Source organism: Scardinius erythrophthalmus, assembly GCF_964197995.2.
Source record: "Scardinius erythrophthalmus genome assembly, chromosome: 1".
NCBI lineage: Eukaryota > Metazoa > Chordata > Actinopteri > Cypriniformes > Leuciscidae > Scardinius > Scardinius erythrophthalmus.
The window spans coordinates 57,135,417-57,154,369 of NC_138221.1; the positions used below are offsets into that span (position 1 = coordinate 57,135,417).

Below are 18,953 nucleotides of genomic sequence, written 5' to 3' on the forward strand. Positions count from 1 at the left end.
CCAGTCTCAACTCACCATAGGTCTTGCTTGTTCCGCTCACAAAATAATTTATTTTTTCTACTTTTGTTACCAGCTTGTGCTCCCAGATGCACGGCCATTGTGCGGATTGTAGCCTCAATATTGTTTTGTCCTCTGTGAGGACACATTCTGTCTCTGTTTCATAAACTCGGATGGAAAACCCAGAGTTTTGATGCTTCTCCGTTTCAAGTCGCTCTGATGTAAAATATGGCTGACGTACCCTTGACAGTTCAGAGCTGCATCCTTTGCTGTCCCTCCCATACGAAACGCATGTGACTGATGTTCCTAATGCGAAACGTGTTCTTCACCCTCATAACAAATAAATAAACCATTGTCCAAGCCGAGCCCTGTCTGCTTTGGGACACAGGCCGCCATAAATGTAATGAAGACAGATGGTAATTCTTCTTTCTGTCAAAGCCATGCAGCCATTAGCATTTACATCCAGCCCTGCCATTCACTCAGTCACCTCGCGGCACTCTAGCCGGCACACGCGCAATGATAAGAATCACAATCAGCGGCCTTACCGCATACATATATTACAATGCCAGCCTCCAGATACAATGCAGAGCTCCTGACTATTAACAAGTATGCTATCTCTCCAACACAGGGGTTTCAGGTGTAGGGGAGGGGTTGAAAGAATGCGGGAGGAATCCGACAGCTTGTTCTGTTGGAGTGTCAGTATCTCTAAGGCCCAGTGAAATGACTGCTTGAACAGATGGGGCCTAGACCGTCCTGTCCATTTGAAATGATTGCCTCGGATGCCATTTAGTCATGAAGAATGCAATGTGTGATTTCCTGTAGGGGAGCCTAAAAGGGCGTGTCAGCCCATAATTACACAGCATATTTGTCATTTTTATGTTTGTTTGTTTTTTGACTCATTCTTTTGCGAGCCTGGCATTAAGCGAGTGAGGTATTGGACAGTGACATGTCATTCGTCCAGGTGCTCTACCATAATGGAGCCAGTGAAATAATAATGTGTGGATGGAATGCTTTCCCACCACCCCATCAACTAATTAGGATCTAATTATCCAGGCAAGTGTAAACAATCGCAGCAGATGGCAGAATGCGCAGAATTAACTCTAATGACCCGGGGCTCAGTGGAATTCTCATTTCGATGCCTTTGTTTGTTATTTTCCTCCATTATTCTTTGCCCTACTTTCTAAATACAGTTCGTAGCTGCCTCCTCGTGCCATGCTATAGTGCTTGCCTGCTTTCGATCTTTCTTCTTTCCACTTCGTTGAGGTGTTTGCACAACTCACATTATGTAATTTATCTTCTCTCTAAGATCAAGTAAATTTGTATCTTGTACTCTCATTTTCCGTTTTTTTATGCCACCTACTAGCATTAAATTAGACAGGAAGACAACCCCGAAGATGCAGTACTCTTTAAGTAGACACATAATTACAGCACACATGCCATTAAAACTTCAGCGCTCCCTCTGCTTCACTCCAAAAATTCACTACTCAAGTCCATCAAAACAGTATCTGACTTCACAGAGTCCACTGGATGAAGAGAGAAACTTGCAGTCAGGGCAACTGATTGGGATTCTCAGAGGCATTGACAGAAGGGTGAAAAATAGATGTGGATGAAGTATGAGGGTGCACGGCATCTCATTAATTGATGGTTGGCTTGCACAGTTGCTTTTCCTTGTTGTGCCAAGCGCTCTGGTGCCTAATTAATCTCATGGATATCAGAGACACGTCCCTGGGCGCATGCATCCCTTGGTGTTGTGTAAGAGAGAGATTGAGAATCAGAGAAGGAGAAAGGAAGATGAAACAAGAGGGAGGGAGAGAGAGTAGGGAGAGGTGGGGAAGGATGCAAACAGAGGTGAGTAGAAAGATAGGTTATAGAGGAACATGCAAGGAGACAGCATATGCACAGCGCCAGAGACTGTGACGAAGAGGCAGAGAAAGAAGAAGTGACAAAAGGTAAGAAAATAGATAGGTGTTGAAAGAAAGACAGGGCGGGGGAAGAATGTGTGCTGGCATTGTGTCGATGCCGCCTTCAGGAGGCTGTGCTCGGATAATTCAATATGCCGACCATTGACTGCCCCCCATTCTGTCTTCATTCCTAATTAAATCTCTATTTGATAGCTCAATGCCGCCTCTAATTGTGTTTGAGTTACGTCACTGGCTGCCCGCAGCCCCCTGGATCAAAATCGCAATGCCGTGCTACATTACACCTCAATTAATCGCATCAATTACACATCCATTAACCCGCGGCAACCTACTCATACTGCAGTCATAGACAGATGTGCTGAGAAAACCTGAGGAGCTAATGAAATTCAGAGCTTTGAGAGATAGCAAATTACCCCACCGATTGAATTGCAACAGAAGTCAAACAAAGTAATTCCGAGTTCCTGTATTATTCTACGCCTCATTCAACAGACCTGTGGTGCTTTTCAAAGAAAGAAAACAACAGTGAAAGAAAAGCTTTTTCTTATTTCTTGGTGCTATCACAATCTGCCTAAACAAAAGAGATTCTGAAGCGCCTACCCTTGTGCCTCACAAATGTCATTTTATCAGCCATAAATATACCAGAATATACTGTACACAGTAACATATGGGCTGAAACATTGAATGTGTTGGTGACAACAGTGCTGTGACCACATTGCTGTTGCATCTGCATTTGTCCTAATACGGTAACATGGTTGTTTGCCCTGAAGGGCAATGGGGCTCTTCACCTGGCTTCCAGGGGGGAGGGCACTTTGCACGCTTTGAGAGTTGATGAAGTGTAAATCGGCAGGGTGCCGGTTGTCTAGGTGACAACCGCTACTGACAGAGTGACAGATCAGGCTGACCTTCAGCAGGGATCAGGAGCACAGAGTGAGACTGTTTTCTGTGCCAGTCTCATACACTCACCTGAACCAGCAGACAAACAAACATGCACATAACTCTGACTTCTCCAGTATTGCACCTAAAGGCTAAGGGCATGGCCAACACCTACAGGCAGTAAGTTGAAGTTACAGGCAGTCAACAGGAAGTTGCAGGAGAAAGCAGAGGTGACCATTGCCCCAAGGTTCTACACTGATTTAATCAAAGGTTCCTCCTAGAAGAAAAAAAAAAAAAAAAAAACAGCTTAAGAGGTTGCCTAGACCATGCGTCCATTTATTTTAAGCCTTTGTGATGAGAAGAGCAGGATTGGCTAATGTGCTTATGCACAGGTGCCAGAGGATTAAGCGGAAAGGGACATGGCCCCTGCCGTGTTGGAATAAGGGAGGAAACACCAAAACAAGAGTTCAGCCCTAGCCCTGAGAGTACGATTGCATGCCAGCGTGGTGCAGTGAAAGCTCTGAGGGGCCTGCTTTATGGATCCCGGCTGGTGCCTGTGGCCTTTGTCTCAGAGCTATTAAAATTCTGTGTGCTGCAGCAGCAGCCTGAGTGGAGCGTTGCCATTCGAGGTTGCCTGTCAGGTTAGTGGAAGTGCTTCTTTGTCGTTTCTAAGGTGGCCAGTGGTGGCAAGGTGGATAAGGGCACTGCAGAATAATGCTCTCAGCCCGACCAAGCATGAAGAGAACATTAAACGCCCCCTGACTCTGGCCAGCTCAGCTTGCCTGCTGCTGGGCTCCTCCACCGCAGAGGAACCACCCCTAGGTTCTCCATCTGGACCAATAATCCATGCCACCCAACACCCACACACACAAACATACAATGTGTTGAAGGAACCTCAACATACCACACTTAATTCCCCCAGAGTATGTTGACATGCTTCCTATCTCTTGCCACCCCCCATGAAGACCAACACAAAAAGGCTTCCTTTAGTTTTATATTTTTCTTCCACTTCCAAACCACAGGGATTCTGATGAGAAATGGCACCTGCGTTATGGTTCATTAAGGCCGAGTTTAGCATCATCCTGACCTGGGGTTTCTTGCTCTCTGTGGGCACGCTCTCCTGCGGACCTAGCCCGCCCACTCAGAGCAGGATTTTAGAGAGTGAGAAACAGAGCTGCTTAACCTTGCCTGAGCCCCAGCAGATCAAAGCCTGGTACTCAAACAGTGAAGAGGCCACAGGCACTGACTGACATTCTCATTACAATATGGAGATCGCTCTTAGCACCAAGAAGCTTCCTGTGTGAGAACAATGTCAGACCTCTGCAAACTAGTCTGTGCTCTGCCTCCATTTCATGCTAACATAACCTTTCGTCTGACATAATGGGAACCCATGGGAGTGAAACTTTTACCACACTGTGTATTCGGCCACAAAAGCCCTGTTCATATCTTTGTATCTAAAGCAACACAGCTGCTCCAACCCGTTTGAGATCTCTCGACCACTAAATTTAACAATTTAGACAAACAGCAGAATTTTCTTTAAGAAAGCAGTTAAGAAGAAACATTATGAAGTTCTCAGTTTTGTTTGAAGTATCAACATTGTCTCAGATGTTTCTCCTAAAATTCCTAGACACACACGGGACAATTTGTAGCCTACAGTAAGACTATAGCGAAAGCCATTATTAGCCACCAGTAATGTAGCCCTTTCCCCAGGCTGTTTATCTAATCATTTAAAGAGTTTCAGCCACCCATGGAAACAAAATGGCAGCTGGCCTCTGCCAACAGAATACTTTGAGTTTTAATCTATTGTTGTTAGTGCCCACTTACCTTCCTTTCAGTGAGGATTACTGGGTGAGAGTTACGTCAACTAATCAACATTAATTTGGTGATAAGATAAGATGTAAGACTGCCCCCCTCAACATTTTTTTTTTTAGATCAGTCCTATGCCAATGGTATGGAGAATAGTCTACATCTAGAAAATTACTTTGCATATTATAGAATATTCAAATAATTTAGCAGATTTAATGAAGTACATTATATTGGGTTTATACTGAAATCTGAAATTTAATTGCAGACTTTGGTATATTGGCAAATTTTGGAACAGTATAAGATATTGTTTGGTGATCTCAGGAGATAAATCTTAAGGGGAAAAAATGGCTCAGTTTAATCAATTTAATCTGGTCTAGGAAAAAAAAAAATAAGTCTCGCTTTTTTTCTTTCTTATGGGCAGTCTAGATGAGACTTTATAAGATGGTGCAAATAAAAGCACAGCCAAGCCACACACACACACACATTTGCACACATATGTACAACCGTCCATCATATCATCGTAGGGGGGATACTGCTTTCAGCCAATCGATGTGGAGTCTGATTTTGCACCTGAGGTCTCTAATGGTGGTATGTTTATAGTGCGGCATTGCTAAGTGGATATGCCTCTCCACTGGCTGCGCTGAATGGCAGTGCATTTACTGGAGGATAAAATGTCTGTGGTGGCACGGTTGGCGAGCGCTGTGCACTCAGGGTGGTGTGTGTGTGTGTGTGTGTGTGTGTGTGTGTGTGTGTGTGTGTGTGTGTGTGTGTGTGTGTGTGTGTGTGTGTGTGTGTGTGTGTGTGTGTATGAAATGACACTCTTTTCAAGAGCCTGTTACCCAATGGCCATGATTTGGAGAGTTGTACCAGGATTGATTAGGCTGATAATAGTCCAACTCCTTTAGATGAAAAGAATTAGCCATTCTGCACACCATACAGGGGAGTGTGTGGGTGTGCGTGTATGATTGTTTTTATGGGTATTTATATGTATGTGCAGGACTGTAGTGATGATATGGGTAGACCTACTGAATATTCTTTCTCCATTATTAGGCCCTGCTTGTCACAGGGCCCCAGACAACATTCCCAGTTGCCCTCACCTGACCACATTGTGAATGTTCATGTGCATCATAAGTTAATATGCATCATTTACTTGTGTGTATTTTTTGTTTGTGTGGGACCTCAGTCCAAACTACATCACTCTGTATATGCTTGATGGCGCCCCTGAGAGGTGAGACTTCTCAACATGTCTCTCAGTGCACCTTGCAGCACAGAGAAATTAGCAGAGTGTTTTACAACCCTGCAACAGAGCTCTAGGGCTCACTAGCTTATTGCCTCAATTAATACAAGCTTTAATTGGCTTTTCACAAACACAATGACAATCAGATCCATGTCACCTACAGAGAACGTCTCGATCACGATCGATAGGTCCCATCATCTGCTCCTCATGGGGGAAATGAAAGCACTTTGTCTCTTGGCTAAAGGCACCTGCATGCAGGGCTTTGTGTTTGTCTGAGAGTCTGTATAATCCGGCTGTTTTAGAAAGACTGAAGATGAATGGATTCCTCGGCACACTATAGCTCATTCTGTCAGGTTTGCTGGAGGAGCAACTGCATCTTAAACTTATCTTCAAAACCTTCCCTCACTTAGCCCATCTGGCCCCTGAAATTCTCACCCTCTGTCATGACTTCAGATGTCTCTTCTTTCAGAGCGCCTCAGCATCACAACAGACAAATCATTTCTTAAATTGTCTTTTATATTTTAAGAGGCCAAACTGAGTTTGTCAAATCGTGTTTAGCTTTTCGATGTTAATGGCTTCTTTTGCCTTTTTTTCTCTCACTCACTCTCAGCATGATGTGATTCACCAGTGAAAAAATGTTTCATCTTTCTTTGTTGGTAGTAAACAACACTCCTTTCAAACAATCATAGCCTGTTGTTTACGTGGCCTGTGGGTAGTGCACAAGCTCTGACGTGTTTCCACTATATATATATATATATATATATATATATCAGAATGCCAAAAATGAATAAAAAAAAATGAAAGAAAGAAATAGTCAGTAGCTGTAAGAATTGTCATATCTATTTCCTCTCATGCCCTGTGGTCACTGGCCGAGTGATGCCCGGTGGTGCCGTCACAGCAAGGTCACTGTCTAAAATGTTCACACTCTGAGTTGAAATGAACTTTCAGTCTTCACCCGAACAACAAAATTGAATTGGATTGGATTAAAACATTGGAATCTTCAAAAAGTGGCTGAAGACACATCTTTAATGAACTAATAGCAACTTAATGTATCTCAGGCACCAAGGGAGGCAGTACACACAAAAAGTATATATATATTAAAAAAAAGAAGAAAAAAAAGCAAATATAAGTCAAAGTGTTTTTGTGTGTGTGTGTGTGTGTGTGTGTGTGTGTGTGTGTGTGTGTGTGAGAGAGAGAGAGACGTGGACCAAAAGACTTATGAGAGACAGGGTGGCATTATGATCGGCTGATAACTTACTTTACCCAGTTTCTGTTGATTAATCAACAATGTTGTGTTGATACTTCTGCTGTAATAAAAATACTATACAAACTCAAAATACTGTATGTCATTGTATAACATATGGCAGTTTAATGTGGTAGCCTTTTGTTCATTTTAATTTAGATTATGTTAATACAACTAAATAAATAAAAAATTAAGACAAATTTTTTTTGGCTGTATATAAATGTATTTGTGTTATTAGAATGTAATTTGCAGTTACATCAGAAAAGTAATGTGATTACATAATGTATGCTACTTGTAATGTGTTACTTTACCCGTTACATCAAAAAAGTAATCTGGTAACATAATGCACATTACTTGTAGTGTTACTTTACTTGTTACATCAAAAAAGTAATCTGATTACATACTGCACGTTACCTGTAATGTGTTACTTTACTTGTTACATCAAAAAAGTAATCTGATTACGTACTGCACGTTACCTGTAATGTGTTACTTTACTTGTTACATCAAAAAAGTAATCTGATTACATACTGCACGTTACCTGTAATGTGTTACTTTACTTGTTACATCAAAAAAGTAATCTGATTACATACTGCACGTTACCTGTAATGTGTTACTTTACTTGTTACGTCAAAAAAGTAATCTGATTACGTACTGCACGTTACCTGTAATGTGTTACTTTACTTGTTACGTCAAAAAAGTAATCTGATTACGTACTGCACGTTACCTGTAATGTGTTACTTTACTTGTTACGTCAAAAAAGTAATCTGATTACGTACTGCACGTTACCTGTAATGTGTTACTTTACTTATACATCAAAAAAGTAATCTGATTATGTAATGCACGTCACTTGTAATGTTACTTTACTCGTTACATCAAAAAAGTAATCTGATTATGTAATGCACGTCACTTGTAATGTGTTACTTTACTCGTTACATCAAAAAAGTAATCTAATAACGTAATGCGTGTTACTTGTAATGCTTTACTTGTTACATCAAAAAGTAATCTGATAACGTACTGCACGTTACCTGTAATGTGTTACTTTACTCGTTACATTAAAAAAGTAATCTAATAACGTAATGCATGTTACTTGTAATGCTTTACTTGTTACATCAAAAAGTAATCTGATAACGTAATGCATGTTACTTGTAATGCTTTACTTGTTACATCAAAAAAGTAATCTGATCAGTCTGAAAACATAAATAGATCAATATAGATTTCAGTCTGAGGTTTTCTCAGAGAGGAGAGCTACAGTAGAAATGTGTCCATTTTAAACATAATCAGAATGATCAGATAATAAGGGTAAATTGACATACTCTGGTAGACTAGAGAGCATGAGCGTAGTCTGAGTTTGGTTTCCACTGAGTTGCACCTTCCCCTGTTGTAGATCTTTGATGGAATCACATCCTCATGTTCTGATAGCAAAGATACACAACGTTCAACTTGCATGATGTTCTTCTCTGTATTAGCTTATGAAGTCCGTCTGCTGGTGGAACGGGAACAAACTCAATTCCGTTTGCAATAATAAAGCTGTATTATATTTATAGTTCTCTTACGAGAGTCCTCTCGTACTGCGTTTTATCAAAACGCTACGGGAAAAGTCTCTTTTCACGAAACACTGAAGCAAAAAATTATCCTTTAATTTTCATATATGTAAAACGCGTTGCGGCAGCAGCAGACAGCTATGGCGAGACGGCTTGCTCGCTCATTGGCTGCTCTGCGGCAACTGCTTAAGCCTATCGAGCGAGGCCTGGGATGACATCAGGCCAATGAGGGCGCTTCGCGCCCTCCTCGCCACTTCCCGCCGAAACGGGCGTGGCTTACCTCTATAAAAGGAGCTCGAGAAGGCTGACTCACTTGATTTTAATCTCTTCAGCGAAGCGCACGCATCGCTGGATCACGGAAGCAGCGTCGTTGAAGCAAGCACATCAGCGGGACGAGCCCTCGAAGCTGCTGGCCAACGCCGCCTTCTACAGCCGTACCTGCTGCGCTTTCCGACGCCTATATCCTTTTCATACTATTGCTTTTCTGTGTGTGTGTGTGTGTGTTCTTCGCAACACTCACCCCTAAAAGAGCTGCGTCTTTTTCAAGATGCCTTCCTGCGGCTCGTGCCGAGCCCCACTCACCGAGGGAGACAAGCACGTCATCTGTGTTTCCTGCCTGGGTGAGGACCATGCAGCGCTCGCGCTCGCTGACGGCGGATGCCCTCACTGCGAGCTTTTGCCGATGGTGACTCTGAGGACTCGCCTGGCATCCTTTTCCAAGCCTGCATTCACCGCCGCGATGCCGCGCCGTAAGAAGCGCCGCTCGCAGCGGGTCCCGGAACCCGCTCCAGCCCGACCAAGCTCGCCGGTTCGCCCGCCAGCTTCACCGGCCTCTCTCGAATCACTTCCTGATGCTCAGCGCCCGCAGTCTGCCGCCGCTTCATCAGAGGAAGTCGGTTCAGAGGCCGCGTCGGGGGAGAAGGATTCCTGCTCTCTGCTAGCTTCAGGCAGCGAGGATTGGGCGAGCTTTGAGAATCTCGCGCCTCCTGCCCGCAAGCCCTCAACGAGAGCCAACATTGAGACGGAGCTCATGCGGGTACTCGCACTGGCCGCGGCGAGCCTCGGCCTCGAGTGGTCTGCACCGGAGCCCCCCTCTCGAACCCGGCTGGATGGTAGTTTCCTCCCTGGTGAGCGCACTTCCCCGGAATCTAAGCCCGCTCCTTTTCTTCCTGAGTTACACGAAGAAGTTGCGAAGGCTTGGAACGCGCCCTACTCTGCGCGGACGCGCTCATCTGTGTCACCCGCATTTTCCTCTCTGGATAATGCCAGTGACCGAGGCTACCTCTCTCTTCCGCCGGTGGAACAGGCGATAGCGACCCACCTTTGCCCGCCCTCTGCTGGACGGCGGACTAAACCGGTGTTGCCTTCCAGAGCCTGCCGCATGACGTCGACGCTGCTCGCGCGAATCTTCTCCGCCGCTGGGCAGGCCGCGTCATCGCTACACACCATGGCTACGCTGCAGATTTACCAGGGTGATCTCCTCCGTAAGCTGGACGAGATGGGACCTGACGCTATCTGCATCGCGGATTTGAGGAGCGCTTCAGATCTCACGCTCCGAGCTACTAAAGCCGCCGCACAAGCCATGGGACGGTGTATGGCTTCCGCCACTGTCGCTGAGAGGCACTTATGGCTGACGCTCACGGAGATGGCCGATTCCGAGCGCACTGCGTTTCTCGATGCCCCGCTGTCTTCCACCGGCCTTTTTGGTTCTTCTCTCTCCGAGTTCGTGGAGAGATTTGCCGAGGCCCAGAAAGCGTCTCAAGCCTTCAAGCACTTCCTGCCGAAGCGCTCCGTTTCTGCAGCGGTTTGTGACAAACGGACCCCGCGGAGCTCTCAGCCTCAGCCCCCGCCTTCGGCCGCCTCTTCGCAGCAGCCACAACAGCGCAGCTCGAGGCCCCGCTCTCGGTCCAGCGCCCGGCGCCCCTCGTCGCGCGGGCCGCGATCGAGGGTTGTGGTAAAACCGGAAGTGCCGAAGAAGTCCTAGCAAGCCTGGGAAAGCGCAGGTGTGTGAGTCCCGTTGCGGCCGGCCTCCCACCCAAGCGCCCCGCTGTTTCAGTCCCAAGGTTTGCGACTGTTCCGGTGTTTTCTGCAGAGAGCAAGCCTGCACTGCCGCCCGCTTGCCTGCACACAAAAGCCGTTCTCACGGCTACCCAGATAAATCTCGAAAAGAGTGTATTTTCTGGTGTCCCGGCCACGGCCGATGGTGCTATAAATGTAGTCTCGATGCCCACTCCTCAGTGCCCATCACTACACATAAGCACAGCCCTACACGTAGGGCCCGCGCACATAAAATCGACTCAGGTCGGTTGCGCTTCCAGCATAGTGAGAGTGCCCACTTCCCAGTGCCCACGAACACTATGTCTAACACATCACAGGCTCTCTGTAAAAACGAGAACTGTGAGCGCGCGCTCTGCTCAGGCAGACGCCGCGCCCAAAGCAGTAAATGTGCCACATCTACTCGCTCACATGGGTCCTATGAGACTTTCTCAGTCCTCCCTCACTCAGCTAAGCACTGTAGTAAGGTCGAGGACGAGCGTCTCGCCCGCTGTATTAAGCGCGCGCCCCGCCTCAAATGCCACAGGCATAACGCCTATGTTTGTATCCCCCGAAGCACCTCTGTCGCACGGCGATCAGAGTGCGCTCCGTATCCAGCCCCTAGCCAGCCATGCAGAAGCATGGGCAGCGCTCCCAGGGGTTTCGGACTGGGTGCTAGGCATTATAAAGAGAGGCTTCTCGCTACAGTTTTGTCGACGCCCTCCCCGCTTCATAGCGCGCGTCGAAACTACGGTCTCGTTGGAAGTAGCTCACCTACTTCGAGCCGAAATATCAAAACTGATAAGCAAAGGGGCGATAGAGCGCGTTCCCCCAGCTCTAAGCGAAGGGGGGCTATACAGCAGATACTTTCTAGTCCCCAAAAAGGACGGCGGTATCAGACCCATACTGGATCTAAGACGGTTGAACAGAGTATTGGTGAAACGCAGTTTCAAAATGCTCACAACCAGCAAAATTCTCGCGCATGTTCGCCGAGAAGACTGGTTCATGTCAATAGATCTGAAGGACGCGTATTTTCAAATACAAATAGCGTCACACCACAGGCGATACTTGAGATTCGCCTTCGAGGGTCAGACATACCAGTATACAGTCCTGCCATTCGGCTTGTCCCTAGCACCCCGTACATTTACGAAATGCATGGACGCAGCGCTCGCTCCTCTCAGACTCAGAGGCATGCGAGTGCTGAACTATTTGGACGACTGGTTGATCCTAGCTCAATCACGATCAGAGCTCGTGGAGCACAGAACCATTTTACTCGATCACCTCGAGAATCTTGGTATCACAGTCAACTGGACAAAGAGTTCATTGAACCCCAGTCTAACGATTTTGTTTCTGGGCGTCGTTCTGGACTCACAGTCTATGACAGCGCGGCTGTCACCACAGCGCGTGTTGATCATTCAGCGCGCGGCGAGGTCTTTCCGCCGCGGCGCTGTCACCCCGCTCAGGAAGTTTCAAAAGATGCTGGGTCTCATGGCTTCAGCATCGTCAGTTCTCCGGCTGGGCTTGCTCCGCATGCGCCCGCTGCAGTTCTGGTTGAAAACGCGGGTACCGCGCAGAGCGTGGGCGACTGGTCGATTACGCCTCAAGGTCGATCAGAGCTGTGTTTCAGCCCTGGCGCCTTGGACGGCGGACGACTGGTACCAATCAGGTGTAAGCCTGGGGACTTCCTCGAGAGTGAGGATGGTGTCGACAGACGCATCCACCTCGGGATGGGGAGCTCTGCTCGAGGGCAGACCGTTCTTCGGCCTGTGGTCGGAACGAGAAAAGCTCCTACACATAAACTGCCTAGAAATGCTGGCAGTGCACAACGCGATGACGCGTTTTTGTCCCCGCATCAAGGACGAACACGTCATAGTCCGTTCGGACAACATGGCTGTGGTGTCCTACATAAATCGCCAGGGCGGTCTGAAATCCATATCCCTGTACAGGCTGGCGAAACGCCTCCTGCTATGGGCTCAGCACAACTTACGCTCGCTGAGAGCAGTGCATGTACCTGGGCTTCAGAATGTGGGCCCAGACAGACTGTCCAGGAACAATGTTCCCCCGGGCGAATGGTCTCTACACCCACAAACAGTCCGGCTGTTGTGGGAGAGATTCGGCAGAGCGGAGGTGGACCTTTTCGCGTCCCGCGAAAACGCGCACTGCCCCGCGTTCTTTTCAAAGACCGACAGCGCGCTGTCCCGGAAGTGGCCGCGCTGCCCGTTATACGCTTTTCCCCCCGTCTCCCTCCTGCCACAGGTGCTGGAACGGGTCAGGGAAACGAAATGCCCAGTCCTGCTTGTAGCTCCGTTCTGGGAGAACCAGACATGGTTCCCAGTTCTGATGCAGTTGGCAGATATCGCTCCATGGCCGCTGCCGTTGAGGAGAGATCTCCTCTCGCAGGCCGGGGGCTCGATTTGGCACCCACACCCGGAACTGTGGTCCCTTCACGTGTGGGTGCTCAACGGATACCCGTTGGTCTCACAGAGGGAGTCGTGAATACCATCACTCAGGCTAGAGCACCGTCGACACGGCGGCTTTATGCTTCGAAGTGGTCGGTTTTCTCCGGCTGGTGTGCAGCTCGGAGCATTTCACCCCTCGAATGTGAGGTAACGGAGGTTCTCTCCTTCCTACAAGAGCTGTTGGATAAGGGCAGATCCCCTTCCACGCTCAAAGTGTATGTGGCGGCTATTTCAGCGTTCTTTGGTTCAACGCTGGGTCAGTCGCTGGGAAGGAATGATTTAGTCATCCGCTTCCTCAGGGGAGCTAGGAGACTGAATCCGCCCAGACCTCCTTCAGTTCCTTTGTGGGACCTTTCTACGGTCCTAGCGGCCATGAAAGGTGCCCCTTTCGAGCCTATCCAGTCTATTAGCCTCAAACATTTGTCTTTCAAAACAGTGTTTTTGATGGCTCTCGCTTCAGTGAAGCGCATAGGCGACCTGCACGCGCTCTCTGTGAGCCCGGCGTGCTTGGAGTTTGGTCCTAATGACTCTAAAGTCATACTCAAACCTAAGCATGGCTATGTGCCGAAATCCCTCAACACGCCTTTTCGGGCTCAGGTTATATCCCTGGCTGCCCTGCCGGCATCGAGTGAGGAAGGGGACTCGAGTTTTCTTTGCCCTGTTAGGGCTTTAAGAGCTTATATGTCCCGCTCTGCTGTCTTCAGACAGACAGAGCAGCTCTTTGTCTCGTTCAGCGGACGTTCCAAAGGAATGGCTGTTTCGAAACAAAGTCTATCCAGATGGATAGTTGACGCCATAGCGCTGGCTTATACTGCCAAGGGCATTCCATGCCCTTTGGGAGTCAGAGCGCACTCTACGAGAAGCGTTGCTTCTTCGTGGGCTTGGTCCAGCGGGATTTCCCTACAGGATATATGTACGGCGGCAGGTTGGGCCTCGCCGTCTACATTTATCAGGTTTTATAACCTAGAGGTTCCCGCCTTGCAGGCTAAGCTTTTGTCGGTGTAATCTGTTCAGCCGTCTAATCAGACCGCTGAAACTCATGCGCTATGCGCTACCGACTATCTTGGGCAGAACTGTGTAAGACCCACATTTCCACATTAGTTCAGGTTCCCTACCCTGTCTATGTGATGATTATACTTGCGTCTGTGGACATGTTTTTTCTACGACGCTAAAATTTAGGGAATTAAGGCTCTCACCCTTATTCCCTGACTCTGTGTGAGTCAATCTGGTGATTATGCACTGTATGCCTGAAAAAGCTTCCGGTGATCAGTGTTTTTATCCCAGCACGCACGGCGTTTTGCAAGGGGTTCCCGTAGCGTTTTGATAAAACGCAGTACGAGAGGACTCTCGTAAGAGAACGTACTCGGTTACTAACGTAACCTCGGTTCTCTCTAGAAGAGGGAACGAGTACTGCGTTCTCTGCCGTGCGTACGGTTCACTCTGGTTCGCTTCGGCGATCAAAATCAAGTGAGTCAGCCTTCTCGAGCTCCTTTTATAGAGGTAAGCCACGCCCGTTTCGGCGGGAAGTGGCGAGGAGGGCGCGAAGCGCCCTCATTGGCCTGATGTCATCCCAGGCCTCGCTCGATAGGCTTAAGCAGTTGCCGCAGAGCAGCCAATGAGCGAGCAAGCCGTCTCGCCATAGCTGTCTGCTGCTGCCGCAACGCGTTTTACATATATGAAAATTAAAGGATAATTTTTTGCTTCAGTGTTTCGTGAAAAGAGACTTTTCCCGTAGCGTTTTGATAAAACGCAGTACTCGTTCCCTCTTCTAGAGAGAACCGAGGTTACGTTAGTAACCGAGTACGTTTTTATATGATTTTATTCATTGGGTTGTTTAATACACATAGTATTGCTGTGTTATTACTGTATTATGTCTAATACAATATCTGTTCAGTTAAAACCAAAAACACATACTTTCCACTCAAGTGGACATATGAAAATCTCTTTGAAAAATATGTTAAAACAAGTTCAAATATTGTTTTTCATGTCCTAAGAGCAATAAAAACAGCCAAAAAAAAAAATCCTGACTGAGGTTTAAACAAAAGGGTTAAGTACACACTGTTGCTTTTTCTGCCTTTAATTATGTTGAATTGAACCTTCCTCTTCGTCATTCTTTGTGGACCAGAACGTAACACTTGCATTGTTTTTCACTGTTCTTCATTTCAAGTGCTGCACTATTCTAATGCTCAGTTGAATCTGACTACTACATGATAGCTGTACATGTATTGTTTTCTCCCTTGGATTAATCTGCTCGTATTATTCGGGTTTGTAAGTTGCTTTGGATAAAAGCGTCTGCTAAAATAAATACATGCAAATGTAAATGTAACCTCAGCCCTAAGCCTGACTCTAAATCTCACCCTTATATCGGATTGGCTGATAGAAATGTTGTCTCAGGAATAACAAGTATGTTGATCCAGGAACATGTCCTACTTGGGTGAAACATGCTAAGCCTCTTTCTTTCTGCCTCGCTCTCTCTCCCTCCAGATGATGTACCACCCTACTTCAAGATGGAGCCTGTCGCAACCCAGATCCACCTGGAAGGGAACCGTGTGGTTCTCACCTGCATGGCTGAGGGCAGCTGGCCCCTGGAGTTCAAATGGCTTTACAATGGTACAGAGCTGACGCGTTTCTCCCTGGAGTACAGGTGATACTTCCCAACTTCTCACTGCTGTATGAGTGTTTCTGCAAGTTTTGGCCCTGTAGACATTTAGAAAATGCACTTTTCACACTACCACTAGTCTAACAGTGAAAGTGCATTCCAAGCACGATGTCACATCTCAAAAAATGTATTTTATTTAGTAACATTTGGTGGTAAAAATAGTAACAGTGAAGGAAATGACATTTTATTTTTTGACATTTACACAAAAGAGTTTGTCCGATTTATTCCAAATATGACATTTTAGGAATAAATCAAACAGCTCTTTTGTGTAGCTATAGCATTTTATGCTTCCTAAATACACAAATGTTTTTCACAGTTTGACAAAATTACAGCTAAAGTATTCTGTTCCATATTTCCTTTATTTTTTCTTTATTTTTTCTTTATTTTCATCTAAAAAAAAATCCAATGCAACTGTTAATATTTTTTTTATTTTTTTTTTTTATTTTATTATTAGGCTATTATTATTATTTTTTGGTGAATTTTCTTTTTTTAAGATGTGGGTCTGGGAGAAAAGTAATACAATCTATTCAGAAAAGGCACCTGAAAAGTAGAAAAAAAATCATAAACATCAAGGCCTGGCTAAAAACCATCCAAGAACAATTTAATTTGACCTTCATATAACAAAGAGACTAAATTGAAATCTTTTAGTTTGAATAAAAACTAACCAAGATCACAAAAGTTCCTGACTGTAGTTGAAGAAACACGACAGCTTAATCACCATCACAAATACAACATTAACCACAGTTTCAATTGCAACAAATTTCATTCAGTTTTTCTGGTGTTTATTTAAATGATGTCTCCTCTCTTTTTTGGTGAGTCACGAGCGTTTGTGGATTGTAGTCCTCTTGAGTTGTAGTAGTGTCTCGTTCCCTCTGCAGCCATGAAATCACACTCATGCCTCTCAGCTCACATTAAATGAGAATGAGATGTATTTCCTGAGTGATCCCTGTCGTCCATGTTTTGTTTTATGGATTCTGCATAAATGTTGTATCCCTGGTGAAGGCAGTGTGGATTTATCAATCAAAAGCAAGTACTCGAGTAGCTTGTGAATTATTTTCGATAGCTTTGAGTGCTATGTGTAATATTTATATTTAAAAACCAAGTGATTTCTCTCTCTCTCTCTCTCTCTCTCTCTCTCTCTCTCTCTGGTCACAGTGAGAGGACTGAGCTGTATTCTTTGCTCGCATTCTTTTTACCAGGATTCTTTCATTGACTTTGCATTTTAAGACTTCCTAAAAGCTAAAGTCTAACTTACCCGCAGTGTTTACTCTGAGTAAAGGGTCGAGTCAGACGTTTTCTGGCCTCTTGCAGAGGTTCCTGCTCTCTACGGGTTTTCTGCCTGTCAGTCAAGACAAAAGGAGCGGTTTCCGACGCAGTCCGCAGAGCATATCCAAAAGATCCCTGGTGACTGAAACTTCCCAGCAGTCTCTTACCTCTCAGACATAAAGTGTGTGTGTTTGTGTGTTTGCATGGTTTGTTTTTTCAAGGAGTGAGGCTCTCTTCTTTGTATTCCTCACATTTACCGATCAAAGAAAAAGCTTGAATTCACTTCAGCAGGTTAGACTAAACCTGCGACAGGTAATGCAGGAAAACTAAAGGATTGGAAAAAGAGCTGGCGGCGTAAAAATGAGACAGCATTGACTGGTTGGATAGAAGCACTACTGCCCACATGTTCGGCTCTCTCTTTATCACTCCATTTAACTAATAGGTCTTGTCACAGGCTCGTGACTGAGGCCATGTGCGGAGGTGTAAAAACACACTTACCTACTTCATGTTTTCATGATGACGGCTCAGTTTTTAAAAAAACAGCATACATGACTACAATTGCAGACATTCAAAGCAAAAGAAAATATCCCATATCCATGGGTTATCCTACTTTAAATGACAAGGGTGACTACACATTTACACAACCTACAAAAATTAAAGGTCCCGTTCTTCGTGATCCCATGTTTCAAACTTTAGTTAGTGTGTAATGTTGTTGTTAGAATATAAATAATATCTGTAAAATTATAAAGCTCAAAGTTCAATGCCAAGCGAGATATTTTATTTAACAGAAGTCGCCTACATCGAACGGCCCGTTTGGACTACATCCCTCTACTTCCTTCTTTAATGACGTCACTAGAACCGTTTTTTAACTAACCTCCGCCCACAGGAATGCTCCCTCAACTCTACCGAAATTCGTTTATGTACTTGCGCACTTCTTATAACTTACTGTGTTTACTCAGCTCTTACGGTGATTTTCTGAAGTAAAACTGACGCGTTTTGTGTGATGTACAATAAACTTTATTAAACTCATCAGTATATGTTTGATCATCATTCGGACCTGGTCCGAAACAGCAGACTTGTAGGCTATTAATAAATAATGGATACATACAAGCAGACGACAAATACGTTATAATAACCGTAATTAAACTATTAAACTATACCTGTTCCATCTCTATACAGCACTCTGACTCTGTAGGCATTATTGTCCGACTCGAAATGAACACCGTTACTGAGAGTTTCTGATATTATCATCATTCCGTGAGATGAAATTGTCCTGAGAGACTGAGCACGAGCTCATGAAGCTCCACCCCCTGGGTCGTCCAGCAGCAGCTTATTTGCATTTAAAGGGCACACACTAAAACAGCGCGTTTTTCTGAGCCCCAAAAAATGATACTTTAAACATGCTGTAAAAAATTATCTGTTGGGTATTTTGAGCTGAAACTTCACATACACACTCTGGGGACATCAGAGACTTATTTTACATCTTGTGAAAAGGGGCATAATACGGGACCCTTATGTTGTTTTAAACCTGTATGGCTTTCTTTCAAAATATCTTCTTTTGTGTTTCAGTGGAGAAAGAAAGTCATACAGGTTTGAGGTTGAGTCAAAGATGAAAGAATTTTCATTTTTGGGTGAACTATCCCTTTAAACATTCAGATGTGGATTTTTGCTGTAAAATTTGTATGAATTAATTAATTTATTTTCATAGTAGCCCTATTTGGGAAGTAAAAAAAAAATGCCCCAAGTGGTCAGAGTTTGCGTTGCATGTGCCAATGAACTCTGGCCCTTGTGGTAATAAACCACTGCAAGCCCATAAATTGCGATTAAACAGAAGTAACAGATTATTTTCTTCCTTTCTATGACACACATCTGAGTGAAACAGACTGATTATCAAAAAAGATAAAATGTAGGGCGGCAAC

The 18,953-nt window shown here is 45.3% G+C and overlaps 1 protein-coding gene across 1 annotated transcript in view; it reads left to right on the plus strand.

The window, feature by feature from the left end:
- The first annotated feature begins 15,598 nt into the window (after positions 1-15,598).
- Positions 15,599-18,953, plus strand: part of sdk2a (sidekick cell adhesion molecule 2a) — a 56,417-nt gene continuing 53,062 nt past the window's right edge. Inside the window, exon 1 of the mRNA XM_081363966.1 lies at positions 15,599-15,753. Within this exon, the coding sequence (XP_081220092.1) occupies positions 15,617-15,753 (137 nt within the window). The 5' untranslated portion in view covers positions 15,599-15,616. The remainder of the gene's footprint in view (positions 15,754-18,953) is intronic.